The sequence below is a fragment of the Tenrec ecaudatus genome, chromosome 15 (assembly GCF_050624435.1).
Source record: "Tenrec ecaudatus isolate mTenEca1 chromosome 15, mTenEca1.hap1, whole genome shotgun sequence".
Taxonomy (NCBI): domain Eukaryota; kingdom Metazoa; phylum Chordata; class Mammalia; order Afrosoricida; family Tenrecidae; genus Tenrec; species Tenrec ecaudatus.
In genome coordinates, this window is record NC_134544.1 from 50,443,132 (window position 1) to 50,463,155 (window position 20,024).

The 20,024-nt window shown below is 37.9% G+C and overlaps 1 protein-coding gene across 1 annotated transcript in view; it reads right to left on the reverse strand.

The window, feature by feature from the left end:
- Positions 1–20,024, reverse strand: part of TAF4B (TATA-box binding protein associated factor 4b) — a 116,219-nt gene that overhangs the window by 58,368 nt on the left and 37,827 nt on the right. The window contains exons 8-11 of the mRNA XM_075532850.1: positions 17,778–17,913; positions 16,994–17,099; positions 7,985–8,154; positions 6,152–6,282 (exon numbers count right to left, since the gene is read on the reverse strand). Of these exons, the coding sequence (XP_075388965.1) occupies positions 6,152–6,282; positions 7,985–8,154; positions 16,994–17,099; positions 17,778–17,913 (543 nt within the window). The remainder of the gene's footprint in view (positions 1–6,151; positions 6,283–7,984; positions 8,155–16,993; positions 17,100–17,777; positions 17,914–20,024) is intronic.

Sequence of the window (20,024 nt, forward strand, 5' to 3'; positions counted from 1 at the left end):
ACAAAAGATCATATGGCAAATACTAAAATCATGAAACCCTGTTTTGATTAATTCTGTAGGTGGCTAATTTATACAGAAACTGTACTCAAAGAAGCCAAGAACACAATTTATAAATTTCAGCCATTATAAAGAAGTATAATTCTTTGTCTTAAATGACTCCAGCAATACGGACAGCAAAGTTAAAATTCTTCCATTTACTCTGATACTCCAAAATATAAAACCAGTGTTTCCAAATCAAAATATTTTCCCTAACTTTTCATCTGACATGATCACTTATTTCTATACTGGAGCACAAATGGTTTGTGACTGGATGCTAACACACAAAGGTTGGTAGTTTGAACCTAACCAGCTGCATCACCAAAGAGGCCTGACACTCCGCTTCTGTAAAAGTGACAGCCAAGAAAACCCTGGGGAGAAATTCTGCTCTGTAATATATGGATCACCATGGGAGTCAACTCAAACGCAAGGGTTTGATTTGTTATATTAACATACACGTGAGTATGTTCATGCTTGGGCTGGGGTGGGGGTCCATCTCAATCAACATCTAAGACCTGCCACCTACTCATCCCAATCCACCACCACCACACCACCTTTGCTTTTGTTGTAATGTGCGATTTTCTGATGCTAAAAGCTATACTGACTGACAAGTTTCCCTGGAGCTAAAAGACTAAGGCCTTCCTTATATTTGATAGTATACCGTATATACTCATGAATAAGCCAAGTTTTCCCAGCATTTTTTAATGTAGTTTTTGTGGTAAAGTTAGGTGCCTCAGCTGATATTCAGTACATATTTGAATATATATGGTACCTTTGCCTACAATAGGGTCAAGTTTGTCTCTATTTTCTTTTTATCATTTTTTGGGGGGGTCATACAACTCTTATCACAATGCATACATACATCAATAGTGTAAAAAGCACATTTGTACATTCGTTGCCCTCGTCATTCTCAAAATATTTGCTATCCACTTAAGCCCCTGGAATCAGCTCCACATTTTTAGTTTGTCCTATTTTCTCATTGATGATCTTTACAGCTCTGGGATTTACATTTAAGTTTTGATCCAACTTGAGTTTATTTTGTGCATGGGTGAGGAACGAGTCCTGTTTCATTCTTCTGCAGATGAAGATCCATCCAAGTGTGCCGGCACTAGTTTTTAAAGAGACTCTCTTGTTCCCATTTCATTTGTTTGGGCCCTTTATTGAAGATCAGTCACCTGTAGTTTGATGGAAATATTTCTGAGTTTTCTATTCTGTTCCATTGGTCCATGTATCTATCACTGTATCAATACCAGATTGTTTTGACTACTGTGGTTTGGAGTCAGGAGTGAGAGGCTTTCTATGTTATTCTTTTTATGGACGTCTTTGCTTAACCTGGGTCTCGTCTCTGTGGTAGTTACATAATTTTGTGTCAATTTAAAGATATAAAAGTGTAGGGGTGCAGTCTGGCCTGTCAATCAGGTCACACAGACTGCTGGCTCCTGAGGAGGGTTGGGAACCTCCCCCCTCTCTCTCTACCTTCACCTTCCTGTTAACAAGCCACACTGAGACCTGTGGGAGCCCAGGAGATGTGTCCACTGCCATTGGCTCCATGAGACTTTGCACCCACTAGCCTGTGATGCTCCTGCATTCTGCATCATTGCATGTGGTTTCGTGAGTCTGAAGAGGGACTTATGAACTAATAGTGAACATATGGACTTAGGTTGGACTGAGCTGAGATGTTTTTACTTCTTGATATAAAACTCTTCCTTACACATATGAGCATCACTGGGTTTGTTTCTCTAGTCAATTGAGCCTAACACAGTCTCTTCCCTCTCTATATAGTTAGTAATTAGTTTCTGTTAAAAATGCAGTTAGGCTCTGTACTAGAATTACATTGTATTTGTAGATTGCTTTGGGAAGTACTTACATTTTCACAATGTTAAGCCTTCCTATCCATGAACATGGAATGTTTTTCCACTTATGTAGGACTCTTTTGGTTTCTTATAGTAGTGTCCTATCGTTTTCTTTGTACAAGACTTTTGTTACTCTGGTTAGATTTATTCCTAAGTATATTCTTTTGGGGGTGGCTACTGTAAATAGTATTGCTTTCTTTTTCAGGACTCTCTTCATTGGTATACAGGAATCCAATAGATTTTTATATGTTAACCTTGTATCCTGCCATGTTCTGGCATAACAACAGTGACTCCAGTCTTATCTTCTCCCTTCCTGTCTGTTCAGCTGGTCTGAAGCATTCAGGCACCAACAGATTAGGATTTGGTAGTGCCAAGGCCACTAGAGCTTGTCAGGGTAGCCAGCCCCTGATAATATCACAGGTCTGTAGGTGCAACTGTACAGTGGTAATATATAAATATTATAGTAAAGTCATAGAGAATAAAAGAAATAAGAGACTGTAAAATAACAGAGTCAGACACATTTCGTAGTAGCATGCTCACCTCAGTCCCTCTTGGTGGTCCACATGGCAATGGGAAACGAGAGGAGAGAAAGAGACGGAGCATCTGTACTGTTTTGGGGCTTTTATTAGTGATGCAGATTCAGAAGTTACATATGTCACAAGGTGGGTGGTAATCACAGTAAAGTTCCTTAGTTCACAGGTGAGGAAACCTAATATCTGCATTGGGGGAAGAAAGGAGGGGGATGGGTGCCTCCCCTGGAGGAGATAATCAAAGAATGTCTGCTTCTACAGGGAGACAGAATCAACCATGTGCTCACTTTAAGGCAGCATAGCTGTTAGGTGAGAATCTACGGGAATGACATTGAAAGCAGAATAATGTGCTTGGACTTTATTTTTAATTTAGCTTTGCAGAGTCCTTCTGTTATAAGTTAGGGAATATAGTCCTATGGTTATATTTCCCTCAGTGTTAGTGTCCCACAATGTCTGAAATGGCCTAATGATAAAAATAAAAATTTAAGAACTTAGATATCAATATCAATCATCAAGTGAATTCTCTCTAAAGGGAATATTATAGTAGCTTTCAATTGGAAAAAGTTTGAGCTTCTCTATGGTCAGTAGTACTTAAAGAACTATGTCTTCATTTAAAAACAAAACAACAAAAAAAACCTAACAGGCAGCAAGATCAAAAAAGCTACACCACATGTGTGTTTGCAACTTACTTACTTGCTTTTTAGTTTATGGACTGTGATTAATTAGCAGAATTATATCTATCCAGGTAAAATAATACCAAAAGAAAATGGACATCCAGAGTAAACTGATGGTAAGCTTTTGCTGTAATAGCAACGACCTGCTTTTGAGACATTCAGTAGTGCAGAACCCACTATACTTCATAGGAGATGGACTGGAAGACAAGGACATGGCTAGCTCTGTAACTCAAAACTCATAATACCAAATCTATACAATATGTGCGTTTTTAAACTGTATCCAAATATAAAAGAATACTTCTTTGTTTAAAGGATAACAATAATGATACCTTTCTATATGTGCAAATCCAGACCGTGACAAAAGCTTTAAGAATGAAGTATCGCATTGATATTAATGTGCTTGGCAGCTTATTACACCAAATTTAATTAAAAAGTGAAGACGAAAACAAAAAAAGAATGAGTATGTGTGCTGGTATGGAGGGAGATTAAGAGGAAGCAGCAGAAGGCTAGAGAGGCAGTGGCTAGCTTTAAGCTAAAGTACCGGGGTCTTCTAAGTGAGATAGCTCCTCCCCGTTTTGCTTAGGGCAAGTAAAATCCTTGGAGGGTGTGCTCCTGACAAATAGAAGAAACCCATCTGATGGTTGTAGCACTTTGAATGGCACTCAGAATACTAAACATTATCTGGAAAACTCTATTTGGCATTAAATAAAATATCACTGTTTTGAATGGCTGATTGCAATTATTTCTTCATCTTTTCTGGATGCCTGTAGGTCTTCTTTGGTGAAATGTCTATTCATGCTCTCTGCCCATTTTAAAAGTGGATTGCCTTTTTGTTACTGAGGAATTTGTTTTCCATCAATTTTTGCAATTAGTCCTTTGTCAATACATTGTTGCCAAAAGATTTTCCCAGTCTGTTGGTTCTCTTTGTGTTTTCAGATGTTTAATAGTATATTTATGCTAAGCATTGTTTCCCCTATCTTTCCTTTTATGATCTTTATTGTTTTAGGTTTTAGAAGCAATTCTTGAATTGGTTTTGTATATGATGAGATCTGGATCCTGTTTTATTTTATCTGCAAACCAGCACCATTTGTTATCTAGCTCTGTCCTAGTCTGGATTGACTTGATGGCATACAAGAGCAGGAATGCAGTCCCCAAACACGTAAGGCTAACAATGAAAGAATTGGAGAGAAATATATAATTGCATGGCATCCCACTTTTAATGAAGGCCAGAAAAACTAGATAAGAAGATGAATAAGTAAACAGAAGGTTTGAATGACACTATAGACCAATAGGCACACCTAGAATAAAGTTTCTTAAACCACAGGAGCTTGAAAAATCTGGTAACAAACAGTATAAGGTTGCTGGATGCACAACCAATCATTAACTCAACATCAGTCGTATAATGAAACTGAGATGTTTCCGGCAGCATGTGCCCACGTTCCCGATCTCTTGATCACACAGGCATCAGAAGTGGGTAAAGTTCAAGAAGCCCTGATTTAGACATTGCCACCATACAACAATACCTGGTACACTCTCAGGGGCATATACAACCTAAGATCAAGGGTCAACTAATTTACAAAGGCTAAAATCATACAAGGTATCTTCTTTTGAAAGGAAGCTCGAATCAGCAATGGCATGAAAATTGTATTACAAATGTATAGAAATTAAATAACAAATTCATTAAAGATCCTGGGTCAAAAAAAGAAATCTCAGAGAAACTTTAAACTTTTTTTTAGAGATGCATGAAAACAAAAACACACCAAAATTTATGAGACATGGCACAAGTGGCATTCCAGGGAAATGTATAGCACTAAATATTTATAAAAGAAGAAAAATCTGAAATCACCTAAACCATGCCTTAAGGAACTAGAAAAAGAAGCGAACACTAAATCCAAAGTTAACAGGAGGGAGGAAATAATAATAAACCCAGAAAGATGAGAGTGGAGATAAACAAGACAGAAGAGAAAAATCAATTCAGACCAAAAGTGATTCTTTGCAAAGATCAACAAATACTGGGAAACTTTAGATTGAATGGCAGTTAAAGAGACAGTCAAGATACTAAAAACTAAAATCAGAACTGAAAGTGATGCTGTCAACCTCAGAGAAGAAAAAAGAGAATGTTTATATATAGCCAATGAATTAGTTGATATGGCTAAATAAAATGTCCATAGCTTTTACACCAGCAAATTCTCACACAATTTATGCAAGTGAGGTTCAGAAATTAAATAAAGTTCATCTGCATTTCTAAATAAAGTAGGAAAAATGAGAAGAAAACCAGAAAGATTGCTACAGGGAAATTGCCAGTGGCATGCAGTTTACATTTCATTGTTTCCTTTTAGCCTACAGCGTGGGCACCAGGACACTGACCACTCTTCTTTCTTTTTGACCATTCTTACAAACTTAAAAGCTCCTACGTTATCCACATGCCATCGTGCTCAAAATCTAGCAGTCAATATTTCTTTTCACAGGGGAAAATGGCTATATTTTCCCCCTTCTATCCTTCATCATCCAATCATTTGTCCTTTTCCAAAACTATAACTCAAACACATCAAGTCCCCTTATCTTCACAGTGAAATACAATTTGGTTAACAATACTAGAAAAGTGGTGGACAATTCTTGCATTTCATTTTTCAAAATTAAAAACAGCCAACAGAATCCTAAGACTGCTGTATAACTAACTCTCCATGTAATCAGGTACTTGGTCGAGTGCAGTTCACTGAGGAGAATACAAGTAACTAGTACTCTGTTCTAATAGATACTGTTTCCCAATCAAAAGCTTAAGGAAGAGAAGCCTGAGGCAAAATAAACGCTTATTTCCATGGACACTGACAGAGGCTTTGGATATCGTCTTCAACTCTGGTTAATAATTTCACTTGTCATGCTTAGTAAATCAAAATATAGCAAATGAGAATGGAGATTTGAATTTTCTACCAATATGAAATATTTCAAGTCTCAACCATTTTCTTGCAAAATATATTTAGAATACAAGCTCATGCCAAACATGATATTACAAAGAGAGAGAGACAGAAGTTTGTAGCTCTTCAATGACTTCCTTTACCTTATAAGTTGTCATTCGATGGTGAGCGATGGCCGTCAGTTTTTCTAGAAGGCCTCGTAATCGCTCCTGTGTTGCGTAGGAAATCAAGTTCACAGCATCAGAGTCAAGTTCCGTAATGTCATGCTTTTTACCTGTGGAAGCAGAAAAAATCCATTACATGTTTTAGTAGTGGCTGATAATTGAAATAATTAGCACAGCAGGTATTCTGTTCCCCCTGGAAGTCATACCCATTATGAATAAAGGTTTGGAGATTATGATTTTCCTGGTAAAGTCACAACTTCAAAGATCTTAGACATTACATTAATAAAACCTAGCCTGAAGCCTCAGAAAATATAGACATTGTTTCACTTAGCCTCTAGAATCATTCTCTTTGCAAGGTCATTTATAGGACAAAGTTAATAAGAACACAAATCAAGTCTAGCGTTCAGGGAGGAAAATGTTAGCTGCAAAAATTAGCACCATATTCTGTTAATTTTAGTAATTAAAAAAATAGAAAATTACATCCCGCCTTCTTTGACACTGTTAACAATTTACGGCATTTATTCAGATTGTGAGTCTGTTAATGACTGGTCTACAAAATAAGTTTGTATTTTATTGTATTTTATCCATTATCATTCATGCTTATTTTGTATAAATTGTGCTGATAAATGATGATAAACTGATGTGCTCAATTTATAAGCTGAAATAGGTTTAAATCCTCACCATATAATTTGTGAGTTTAGCTTCTCTTTCACTATATTTCCTTTCCATAAACATCTTTCCTCCCTTCACTAGACAAAATTTTAAAGAAAATCATTTGAACAGACCCAAAAGTAGAAGCCCATTTTAATAAATGAACTCTCTAAGCATTTAAATAGTATTTCAAGGGCATTGTGAAATCTAAAGAGACAGGCAATTATGTAATCTAATTGAAATGGGCTTCTAAGAATGCTATGTATTTGTTTTGAATATATAGCCATAAACAGAAAATTGTTTTTAATTACTGCTTGACTTCTCACTGACTTATCCGAAATATTCTCATACTCTCATCTGAAGGTGGAAAACAAGAGCAATAACATGCTTTAATCAATGTACTTGCATTCTTTGACATTATATAATATTAAATTTTAATTCAAAATGTAATCTGTAGCAAATCTGATAGTGAAATAATGTAAAATTACCTTTAAGCTCACCTTTCAAAATACAGTCCATTAATTTTTAACAAAACAATTCATCTCCAGTTGCCAAGTCAAGCACTGGAATACTGCCCTTCCCCCCACCCCTTCCCCCTACACTTGACATGAGTAAAGAAGGCCAGCTGGTCTTTGTCAGTCTCAGGGTCAAGGCACAGAAATGGTATAATGCACACACAGTACCTAACCAGTCACTCTCTCTCTCTTTGTATTAATTTGAGGAGACTAAAGTCATTCGTGTTACTGCAAGTTTGTAATTAAATTGAAAAGCATTTGTACTGCACAATATTGGTATGCTTTCTTCAATGCAATACAGCATCCGACAAGTACTAAGAACTGCCGTCTAACCACCACGACTGAACAGAGAGAGAACCCTGGTCACCCTTCCCATGTAAAACTGGTGCAGAAAAAGCACATTATGTCATGTTTACATGCTATCAGCACACACACAATTTTTCTCATTAATTAAATATGAATAAATTGTTCTAGTGTCTAAACCAGAAACCACATTATATAATTTGTTATGTGAATTAATTTCTAAAATGAAGTGCTTCCTTCTGGAACAGAATTCTAAGACAACAAACCTTGGCAGTCTAGTTTGATAACATTTTCTCTCAGACTGATGATCCTACTAGGTCAAGAATCATAACTTTGCACTTACCAATGTCCAAAATTCTCTTTTGTAGAGCTCCAGTGAAAAGAAATGGTTCACCTTTACATGACCGAACAAGGGTGCCAACCAATTCAGAGTTCGTTGCTAAGATGCTGGCATGTTCTTCACTGAGGTTGACTCCTGCCATGGAAGTCACATCATTGATGTCGTCTACATCCCTAACAACAACAAAAAAGGTTATAGCTCTGTGTGTGTGTGTCTAAGTGTGAATGACATTGTTACAAAACACCTCTAGGAATTCAGATCAACTATCTTTTGGCTAATAGTTGATTATTTCACCATGAATGCCACAGGGATTCCTCCTACTACTGGTACACATTCCAGGTTGAAAGAATAATTTAGAAGCAGTGTTGTGTTCTAATGCTCATCTTTTGCTCACCAAGAGGGACTTGGGAATTACACTCATTCATACATATCCCCTGGAATGACAAACAAGGAAATAAGAGTAAACACCTTATATTTTCTCCACTACAACACTTAATCAAAGTTCACCATTCCGTTAATGGGCAGCAAAAATCTCCAGGTCCTGAAAAATCCATAATCTTGAGAAGCTTCGCTGACTAGCTATTGTGAAACTAAGCTGTTAACACTAATTTTGTTTCTCTGCTTTAGACTCTTAGTGTGCTCTAAGTCTACCAATTGAACTTGCTAAAGCACATCATCCAGCACCTGGCTGAAAAAAAAAAAAAGGCATGGTAAATCTTATCTACGGGAAGATGTGTACACACGGGGAAGCACATAGCTAGGATAACACATATAAGATATTTTCATCCAGCAACAGCTATATAAGACTACAGTCCTAGCATCCACAGGCAGTAGCTTCAAAAAGTTGAAAATACTCCATTAGCCTCTTTCTCCCATTTTCCCATGAATGTATGTTTAGTGGATAGAGAAGAGTAAGAAAAGCAATAAAAAATTTCCCCCACAGCATTCTGATGTGCATATATAGTAACAAGCACATTACTAATCATAACTCACACACTAAAGTATAACATAACCTGCAAAACATGATTAGGTACATAAATAAGGTGCTATGTCTTTACTGTGTGGACCAACTGGTATATCATGCAGTCTCATGTCAATACACTTAAATTATGAACGTCCCTGTGGTAGCACATTTGTGCATTGAGAGGAAATGTAAATTATAACTGTCAAGCACTAGAAATGAAAGCCTCTGGTGTTTGACTTTACAACACATTAAGGATGAGGGAAAGGCCCAAAGCTCACACATATGTAAGCAATGTACATGAAATAAATTTAAGTCAAGTGCTAGAGATAGCATCTGAAAGTGAAGAAAAAGGACAGTGGCCTGATCGACTAAAAAGTACATTAAGATCCCAAAATGAGAAGATGCTTCCTTGTAACGGAGAGGGGAGTTAAAAAGAAACAAAACCAAACCTCAAACCACAAAATGAAAGAAACAGTGTATTCATATAAGGACATGATATGAAAATGGTCAGACTCTATCTTACCAAAGGCCAGAGAATATTTTTAAGTACATAATAAGGTATTTAAACATCTAAGATATAAGAATGGTAGAAACCATAAGCCTAAAAGTAGATGAAAGTCTGAGTAAAAAAATATTCTTAAAGTCTGAGTAAAAAAATATTCTTAAAAATATTCTTAAAAAACAAACAATATATATATATATATATATATATATTCTTAAAAAACAAAAAATACCTAAAATGCCAAGTCTACATCAATCGTCAACAGTCTTACCCACTTATTTAACATCTATGATGTTAAGAGAAACTTAAACTTTCTCTGAAAAATAACTGAGATTAGCTATTGTCTAGGGTCCTTCTCAGCCATTGAAAGAGTGAACTGCATCTAGCAAGGAAGCAGCAAAGCCCATATGGAAGAAGCACACCAGCCTCTGTGATCACAAGGGGTCGACGGGATCATATATCAGAAGACCCAAAACAAACAAATAAATAGATGCAGATGTGGGGGCTTGGAGTGAAGACCCAAAGCCCATCTGTACACAATTGGCCATTCCCTCACAGAGGTCACAAGGAAAGAACGGGTCAGCCAGGGTGCAGCACAGCACCAACGGACACACAGCATTTCTCTAGTTCTTCAATGCTCCCTATCCCCCCACTATCATGACCCCAGTCCTTACAAATCCAGCTAGACTGCAGCATGTACACAGGTACAGGTAAGAGCTCTACACACAGGGAATCCAGGGCAGATAAACCCATCAGGTACCATAATGGGAGTAGCGATATCATGAGGATAAGGGAAAGGTGGGGGGTGAAGGGTAAGAAATGGGAACTGACTACAATAAACGTATAACCCCCACTGCCATGAAGATGAACAACAGAAATGTGGGTGAAGGGAGAAAGCAGATGGTGTAAGATATGAAAATAATAATTTATCAAGGGTTCATGAGGGAGAGAGGGGGGAGGAAAGAAGAGGGGGAGAAAAGGAGCTGATACCAAGGGCTCTAGTAGAAAGAAAATGTTCTGAAAATGATGATGGCAACACATGTACACGTGTTTTAAATAACTGATGTAAGGACTGTTATAAGAGCTGTAAGAACCCCCAATAAAATGAATTTTTACTAAAAGAGCGAGGCTGCTCTATTTGGGTGGAAATAGTCAAGTTATACTGTGACACGACAAAAAAAGGTATAGAACAGGCTGTACATACGGATAAGTCAAAAGGTTTTGCTTTTGCTCTGAGGGTGCCAATTCACACATGCATGAGTTTATTCCACACAAGCGTGCTCAAACATACTTCTAAGATCAGTGGACAGCTGCATACAAATTCTGTCAGTAATGCACACTTGCCTTAGTCTCACTTTCATTTAGGTCTATCAGAACAGTGGCTTTGGAGATCTGCTGAGTCACTTAAATTAAGGCAGAGAAGGTACGAATTCCAAAGGTACTTTAGAATTCCAAAGAGGTAATCTTGCTATAATTTTCAGAAGATCAGAGGGAGGCTACAGGGTTGATATGAAGATATTTTAAAAACACTGAAAACTGCACTGGTGAGGAAAGAGCCTGGAAAGTTACACCAGGAATGTTTTTCCATTATGATGATACACATCTAACCTTTTTTCAAGGATGGCTTGTGCTGCCTGATGAGTTTCATTGGGAAACCTTATTCCATACCCCCACCCCCCAGTCCTGATTTTGTCTCTAGACTTCTCTCAGTTCCTGAAACTCAAGAAAATGACTGAATCTACAGAGGATACTAAAACTGATCATTTTGATGGGGTGGAAATTGAAAAGTGTGATATTCTTTGGGAGAAGGGTTAAGGAGATGTAAACATACCTTCAGAAGTTTATGTGTCTGATATAGGGCATGCCAAGAAAAAATAGCTTCAAAACTGGGTATTTTTGTTTACAATAGTGTCTGTGATTTTAAAGCAATACTTTTTTATTTACCTTGATAAATGCCAGGTCATAAACAACCAACAACCAACTCGCTGCCATTGAGTCAATTCCGACTCACAGTAACCCTACAGGACGAGTAGAATCACCCCATGGGTTCCAATACTGTAACTAGTTACAGAAGTAGAAAGCCTCACTTTCTCCAGCTGGTGGTTTTGAACTGCAACCTAGCAGTTGGAAGCCCAATGCGTAACACTATGAAGCCACCAGGGGTCCTGTAAACCTGGCTTCTAGAAGAAGGTGCCAGAGCAGGTCCTTTGAAACCTCACCCCCAGGCTGGAGACCAATAGCAGGTCCACTTCTTACTCGTACTCAGCTCTAGAAATGAACAGAATTCAATGAAAATGTACTTCCACATGTTTCAGTGTTCTTGTAGTCATTCTCTACAAATCGTCAGAGAATTGTCTAAAAGGATTTATTCTTGCCTCCCTCCCCTCTTATCTGTCCCCACGTTGAACATAGCTCCCAGCAGTATGCTGTCAATTGCCATGGTTACAAATGACAGCAACAACACACACGGACCCCTACTGAGGAAAGAGGTAAGGGTGCCAAAATAAGCAGCCACCAAGCCACTTACGACGCTCTCAGATGAAGGAGGCAAAATGAAGGAAAGCGAGGATGATACAGCCTGGTAGCAGTATTACCAACAGGCCCATGTAGAAATAAAGGTTTGATGATTAGGGATGCACATCATCTCAATTTGGTTTTCATTTTAAAAGAAAGGTTAGAAAGATCCAGCCACGTCTTTAGGCCTTCTGGTTTAATGCTTTTGGATGAGGTGCTCTGAAAGACAGCTTCTACTTTAATTGCGTGGCACTTTAGAGTGCTGCTATGGGAAATAAAAAAAAGAAAACCTTCCAATTCTTCGGATTTTATGTCTTGCATCTAGCCTAATTCTCGGTTAAAAATTAAACCACTGCTCATACCTGTCTTCTTCCTCTCTTCTAAGGTCATTAATGATATCAGATTGATTCTGCTGAAATAAAAGGGCAGTAGCGTCACCAATTGCTGCTCAAACACACGGCATTCTCGTGAACTCACCTTAATATTCAAGGCTTTCCTCGTAAGATCCCAACTTTGCACTTGCCTGCCTCCTGTCTATTAAATAGCTCCTGCTGATTCTGGTTTCTGCTAAGGCTGACCTTACCTGTTCTAGCCCTCAACGGCCCTGGCTTCCTATCTTCCAGTTGTCAAGGTGCTATGTGTTGCCTAAGCCCAGTTCAGACATTTCCTCTAGAAGTGCTGATTTCATTGGCTCCCTCAAGCCTTCCCACTCCATTTTATTAGGAACTAATCCCGACATCATACCATTCCATAGTTCAAAAACATCTAGCAGTATTGTATAATTGTCACTAGTTTCAAAACATTTATTTTCTCCTTAAACTCTTGATATCCGCTCCCCTTTACCTTTCCCCTAGCTCCCCCACTGTACACCCCCCTCTCCCCAAGGACCCTCGTTCTAACTGTTGTCTCTATAGGTTTATCAATCCTGAGTTTCATCTACTGAAAAAAAGTAAAACAGGTGACAAAGATTCAAGAGTACCCACAATGACAAAACACATCAGCGACAAGCCCCAGTATGGGAAAAAAGAGAAAATATTTAAAACCAGATAGCCAAGGTGTTATCAGAGGGGAGATCAAGTGGCAATGCTTTTACCATGCAATTTAAAAGTGTTTATACAGTTGCTACAACTTTTTACTTTCTGAACACATGATTTTTGTCTGTTTGATAAACTTTACTCCCCCTTTTACCAATGTATTTGCCTTAAATTACAACTAATTTAATTTTCGTCATCATCTGCTATTCCTAGAACTACCAGTAAATGCTATTTAAATAACTGAGAAATTGATATGTGCTCAAAACCTTGTGCTGCCTATTAGAATGAACTGAGAAGCAGTACAACTTTAAACAAAATGAAGGCCCCTGACAAATTGCTTACCTTGACTTGGAATCTTGACTAAGTCACCCATTATCTATTTGAAAAGCACATTGATTAACCTTTAACAGAACCCAGAGTGCTCTGGGATTAAGTGTTGGGCTGCTAACCTCACGGTTGGCTGTTCAAACCCAACAACTACTCCATAATAGAAAAGAGGCTATAAGCTACCCTAAGAATTTATAGCCTTGGAAACTCTATAGGGCTAATTTGCATCCAAATTGCAGTAGGTGCGTGTGCTTAGAACCCACCTAGGAAATAAAGAAATGCAGGTACACACTTACATACACTCCCACACAGCACCCAGGCTTTTTTCTTTCCATGAATCTACAGTAAGGACTAGAACTTGTATTAAAAAACAAACAAAAACACTGAAACAACTGTGATAAAATCCCCAGGACCAGACATGGAAAAATGCTGAGCTATAAAAATTAAGAGGCTCAACTATCGAGTTAGAGACCAAATGTTCAGTTCTTGATATGATCATTATTAATAGCGTGGCCTCAGACAAGCTTTTTCACCTTTTCATTCATCTACGTCCGTAACTGTAAACCGGCTTCGTGCTTTGCTCACTCACCACACGGCTTCAATCAGTGGAGAGGGCGATGGTGACGGTGACAATGACTGTAACCTCGGAGCTTTCTCAGAGTGTTTTTGTAGCTATTTCCTGCAGACCACATTTTGAGATACACTATATCCTACACTTACAGTCCTATCTCCTGCCCATATAACCTTTGGGTCATGGCTTACTTCTATATGTAAGCCCCCAAATCATTTGTCCTAAGTGATATTCTGTTATGGCAAATACTGCCTAAAAACATAGGAAGACTTCATATTCTCTAACTCTTCACCCATGCAATCCCCTAATCTGGAGTGCCTAAGAACTCGATTTCCATGAAGATCTGGTACCAGCCAATTGTCCCTGTGCTCTAATGTGAGAACCGTCCACAAAGAGCTTTCTTCCTGATCTTTCTTGTCTACCATGAGAAGTTTTTATCAGAGGATTTTTCTTTAAAAAGACCCCAATCAGGAACTATCAGTCCTATAAGAGGAGGCTTCAAAAAGTTCACGGAAAAATTCTATTATTTTATAATTTCATTTTTCCATTATTTTGAAGCCCCCGAATACTTCACTGATGTTTAAACACATAAGGACAAAACAATATGTACTGAGAGGTAAGACCTGTTTAATATATTTAACACTAGAGAATCTGATTCCTTTTTGTGTGATTCTTAAAATATGAAAAGACACTGAAATTGGTAAAATACATTATGCAAACAACATTTGTTCTATATTATTTTCAAAAATTGGATTATTGCAAGAAAACTACTTTTCTTCAAAGCCAATAATAAAACTCCTTCACTATTAGGAATAATATATTTCCTTATATTTATCCATAATCTTTTATTATTTCTCTAAAATATAAGACCACTTCTAAAAAGAATTACCAAGTATTATTACATATGAAAAAAAGTTGACAATTCCTTACCATTATGTACCCAGTCAATATAAACAGGGCTGTCTATACAAGCATGCAAAGTTGTGATAGGATTTATAACTCTAGATTCTAAAATGAGGAATAAACATGAATCTCTGGCTCCCTCTGGTGTTTAACTACAGCTTCCCATGCACACCCCATGTATGTCAACAAGCTGAAGAGAAAATAACTTTTTTTAATTAGGAAGTCAGAAATAAAAACTTTTTAATATTAAAAAATTTTAATATGATTTTGAAAAAGCCATCACTCTATAACCTCATTTGATTCATCAAGACAAGATCTAATGTTAAACACGTATAATCTTATTTAACAAAATCAACAGCAAAGCTTTATTTTCATAATAACTAAAGCTATACTGATAAAGTATTTAAGAAGAATCTCAGATAAAACAAAGAGATTACTTTGACAACATATGCCGTAAACCACCTCTGACTTGAATTACTAGAGCAGCGGTTCTCAACCTGTGGGTCGGTCGCCAGAGACTGTCGGAAAGCACATATTTCCAATGGTCTTAGGAACCGAGACACTGCTCCTCTATCCATCTCCAGGCGGGTCCGCCCACATGCAGATACACCCACATACGAGTACCCAGCGTGAAGACTATTACCCATGCTACACCATGCTTCAAGACAAAATTTCATTGATTTTAAATTAGAAATCAGTATTTCACGATAATGACATACTGTTTTGTGATTAATCACTATGCTTTAATTATATTCAATTGGTGACAATGAGACTACATCCTGCATATCAGATATTTTAATTACGATTCATAACAATAGCAAAATGACAGTTATGAAGTAGCAACGAAAATAATTTTATGGATGGGGTCACCACAACATGAGGAACTGTATGAAAGGGTCTCGGCATGGGGAAGGTTGAGAACCGCTGTGCTACCGAGTGTTTGGAAATGAATGGGGCATCCTAGCTTTGGCTGTTGTTCTTGTTCGGTGCTGTCAAGGTGGCTCTGACTCACAGCAACCTTAAATACAACAGAAGAAAACACTGCCAGTACTTTAGGTATTTTTAAATTTTTAATTAGAGTTGAGGACTTTCTCATGGGCCTATGTTTATTCTTGAAAACAGCTGTTAAAGAAGTAGGAAAGTTATTTAAAAGATAGCAGAGTGTTGAGTAATGTCAATAGGATAGAGATGAAAAGTTCAAGGATTCCAAGTTTGAAAAACGTAAAACACGGGCTCGTGTAGAGGTTACGTGTTGGTCTGTGATCCACAAAGAAATGGGCCATGGTGCGATAAACGACTGAGGCACAGAGAAGTCCTCTCACGCCATTTACCACTGATGTTCTGCATAAGTATAAAAAGAAGCCATATGTAAAGCTTTGGGAAAGTTTTAAAGCACCCACAATAGTGAAGAGAGAAAACGGGTTCAGAGATGAACAAAAACAGGCATCTTAAATCTTAAATTGGAATCTGAGTACTTCTATCCCATAGCTGGTGACCAAAAAAAGTTAAGTGGATTCTTACAAAGATGATAGCCTAGCCTGGAACTCATCCAACTCCTGATTAAACTAAGGGGATCTATTCTGTTTATTGTCACTTGCTATAAATGGTCAAAACTGGAAACTATCCAAATGTTCACCAATAGGACAAAGAATAGAGTTAAATTTGTACAACAGAATATTTCTGAGTAATAGAAACGAACATTTTTCTAATATTCAAAACAATGTGGATGAAAATCAAAGTGCTGTATATAATGTAATATTCCATTTGTAGAAGTCCAAGAGCAGATAAAACAAGATACCGTACATACTCAAGTATAAGCCGAGTTTTTTCAGCACATTTTTAATTGTTTTTGTGGTAAAATTAGGTGCCTCAGCTGGTACTCGGGTCAGGTTATACTCAAGTATATATAGTACATGATGACGGGCCTACGAACAGTATCTGATGGGGGAAGAATATGGAGGTAATTCATGTTAAAGATATCTAAGGGTATTGATGAATTTTCATTAAGTAGCTATATACATCTGTCAAAATTCATTTAACCATTGTTTCAGATTTGTGTACTTTACTGCTTATATATCCCACTCAATATGGAACTGTTTAGATTTTTAAGGCATTAATATATTTATTTCATTTAGGTAGTTTTTAAATTTAAGTATTACCATCTAAAATCAGATTAAGTTTTAACTGCTAATATTACCTGAAGGATGTTGTTCCATTCTCTTTTATTTTATTTTTCTGAATAGAAGATGCTTGGAGTGACAGAATCTTATTTCCTGGCAGGGCAATTTGCTTTAGAATGGAAGCTATAAAGAAAAAATAAAAAGTAGAGTACAAAAAAAGACAATGCCACATCATGAAAATTTTAAGACGGTAGCTTAAAATACAGAATAATCAAAGAAAACTTCAACCTGCCCTGGGATTATGTTTAAATTCAAACATGGCAACGAATTTATCCTCTGCCTAAGAGATCATTTCTATGAAATAAAAATCTCTCCATTTACTTCTATAGGATCTTTAAAACGTCTATAGAATTGCCAGTGTCATAAAACTATCATGCACAGAAGGTGGCTGAAACATATACCAGTATATAAATGTTATTCTTATAATTCTTAAAGTTTGGTGATCAGTCTTATATATGTAAGTTAGGACTTTTACATGATTTTAAAGAACCACATATAAAAATAAAAGAGGCTACAACAACTTTTATTAATTAAAAAGTACTGATTTACTAGTAGGTTCCTTTATCTGATTACAGAGTACCGAGCAGTTGCCGCTGTCATCCTATAACAAGGCACTCCTGCGCGGTGGCTATGTAAGCACAGAGTGTAATAATGGGTGTTTATTATCTTTCGGTCTTCCTGCATTGCTGCCAACACAAACCACCCCATCCCTCTTCTCTAATACAACAAAAAAATGGAGGACAAAGACCCCCACCGTGTTCCAAACCCAGTGTGGTGGGTCAGGGACAGGACATAGTCTACCTGGAGAAATCTGATTGGTCGATATGACAGCACCCACAGGCATCTTCTTTTGTTCGGATTTCTGAACAGTCAATGCTGCGGAGTGGGCAAGTGCCGTCACTTGTTTTGAGTTGCCCCCTGAAGACGGCTGGACTACCTAAAGCAACGAGACCCATCAAAGCAATCATTCAACTAAATCTGTTAAGGAAAGAGAAATTTCCAGTATTATCAACAGATATGCTAACACAACTACATAATCATATTTTTAGTTTAGGATAACAAGAAAGCCTACTTGATTTTAAAATTGCACATAGCAAAATTATATTGTCCAAACATAAAAACCATGGCATTCTTATAGACTATGTTATTTTTGGGGGTGAGGGGGAGATTCAAATTTCTACTTTACTCAATTTAACTTTGGATCTTGTTATAGGTTGAATTGCATCCCCCCAAATGTATTATACATTCTGTATACCGTATATACTTGAGTACAAGTATCAACCCAAATATCAACTGAGGCACCCAGTTTTACCATAAAAAAGTGCATTAAAAATGTGCTGAACGAGGAATACATAGGAAATCAGAAATAGGGAAGGACACAAACACAGAGGAGAGACAAATTGACAAATGTGATATACTAAAGATAAAACATCTATGTACATCAAAAAAATTCACCAAGAGAGTAATAAGAGAGACCATGGACGGGGAAAACAACTTTAGCAATGACACATCAGACAAAGGCCTTATTACTAAAATCTATCACACTCTTCTAGCTTCCAAAAAGAAAAAAATTACCACTGAGGAGGTGGGCAATGGACCTGAAAAGAAGTTTCACAGGGGCAGAAATCCGAATGGTCAACAAACATATGAGAAAATGTTCCTGATCTTTAGCCATAAGAGATGCAAATTAAAACAACAATGAGGTACCACCTGACACCCTCAAGGATAGCCCAATTCAAAAAATCAGAAAACAACAAGTGTAGGAGGGGCTGTGGGGAGACAGGAACTCTCATCCACTGCTGGTAGACGTGTAGGTATGCACAGCCACCATAGAAATCGATCTAGTGATATCTAAAACAGAGCGAAACCGAGTTACCATACGACCCAGCAATCCCCCCACTGGGCATATACCCAGAAGAGGCAAGAAACAAACCAAGGCCAGTTATCTGTGCTCCAATGTTTATTGCGGCACAGTTAACAATCTCAAGGAGTTGGAAGCAACCCAAACTTCCATCAACTGACCATTGGATTAAAAAACTCTGTATATACATACAATGGAGTATTACGCATCACTAAAAAGCAGTGATGAACTTACGAAGCACACCGCTGCATGGGAAGAACTGAAGGAAATCATGTTAAGCGAAGTAATCCAAGCACAAAAGAACAAGTACAACATGAGTCTGCTGGGATAAGCTTTAAAAAAAAATGCAAAGGGGGCATAAGGAAAAAGCTACTGTATTATAAACATTCCTGGGGTGAGGAACAGGTAGTATGGCAGGGACCAGACCAAATCCAGGAATAGATATGTTAGCCAACTAAAAAGGAGGGGAGAAAGGAAAATAAAAAAGAACAGAAATGGGTAGGTAGCAGGGGGCCATGGGGCACTAACCCACCCTAGGGGAGGGTATTGTTTATATCTCCCCAGGGGAAAAGGGACCAGACTTCAACCCAGTGCTCCAAGATGTGAATGCAACATGCCGGCGTGGAGTAGGGAACCAGTGGAGAGGTCTGAGGGGTCGGCGCCAATCCCAACTACAACATGGATGGCTGCCTGTCCCCCCAGAAGAATTTATTTCAAACGACGGCATTAAATCTTCAGCTCCAGGAGAGGGATATATCTGATCAGCGCACACGGGTGCTGATGAAGGGGGAGGAGTGAGTGTAGCACATCCTGGCCCACCAGGCCTTGAGTACGATGTTCCTGATTAGAGCAGCCAGTCCAGAGGACCACATGGCTGGCCCCACTATGAGACATGACGTCCCTCACTGACCCAAAGCCCTACAGAGGAAAACACTGGAGACACAGTGTGGGAATAGCAACTGATCTGATTCAGCCACACCGAGGCAAAACATTAAGGGGGTGCAACAGAACAGCAAGGGAACGGAGTAGCGAGGTCTCCAGGCAATGCTGAAGGTGGACTTTGGGGCCAGGGCATGGTGCTCCAACAGACTGGACTGGAAACACACCTAAAGGCCAACAAACAGTCAGTCCTTGAACTAACTATAAGCTTTTCTTTCTTTTTGTGTTTTGTTTTGTGTAGCTGGTTT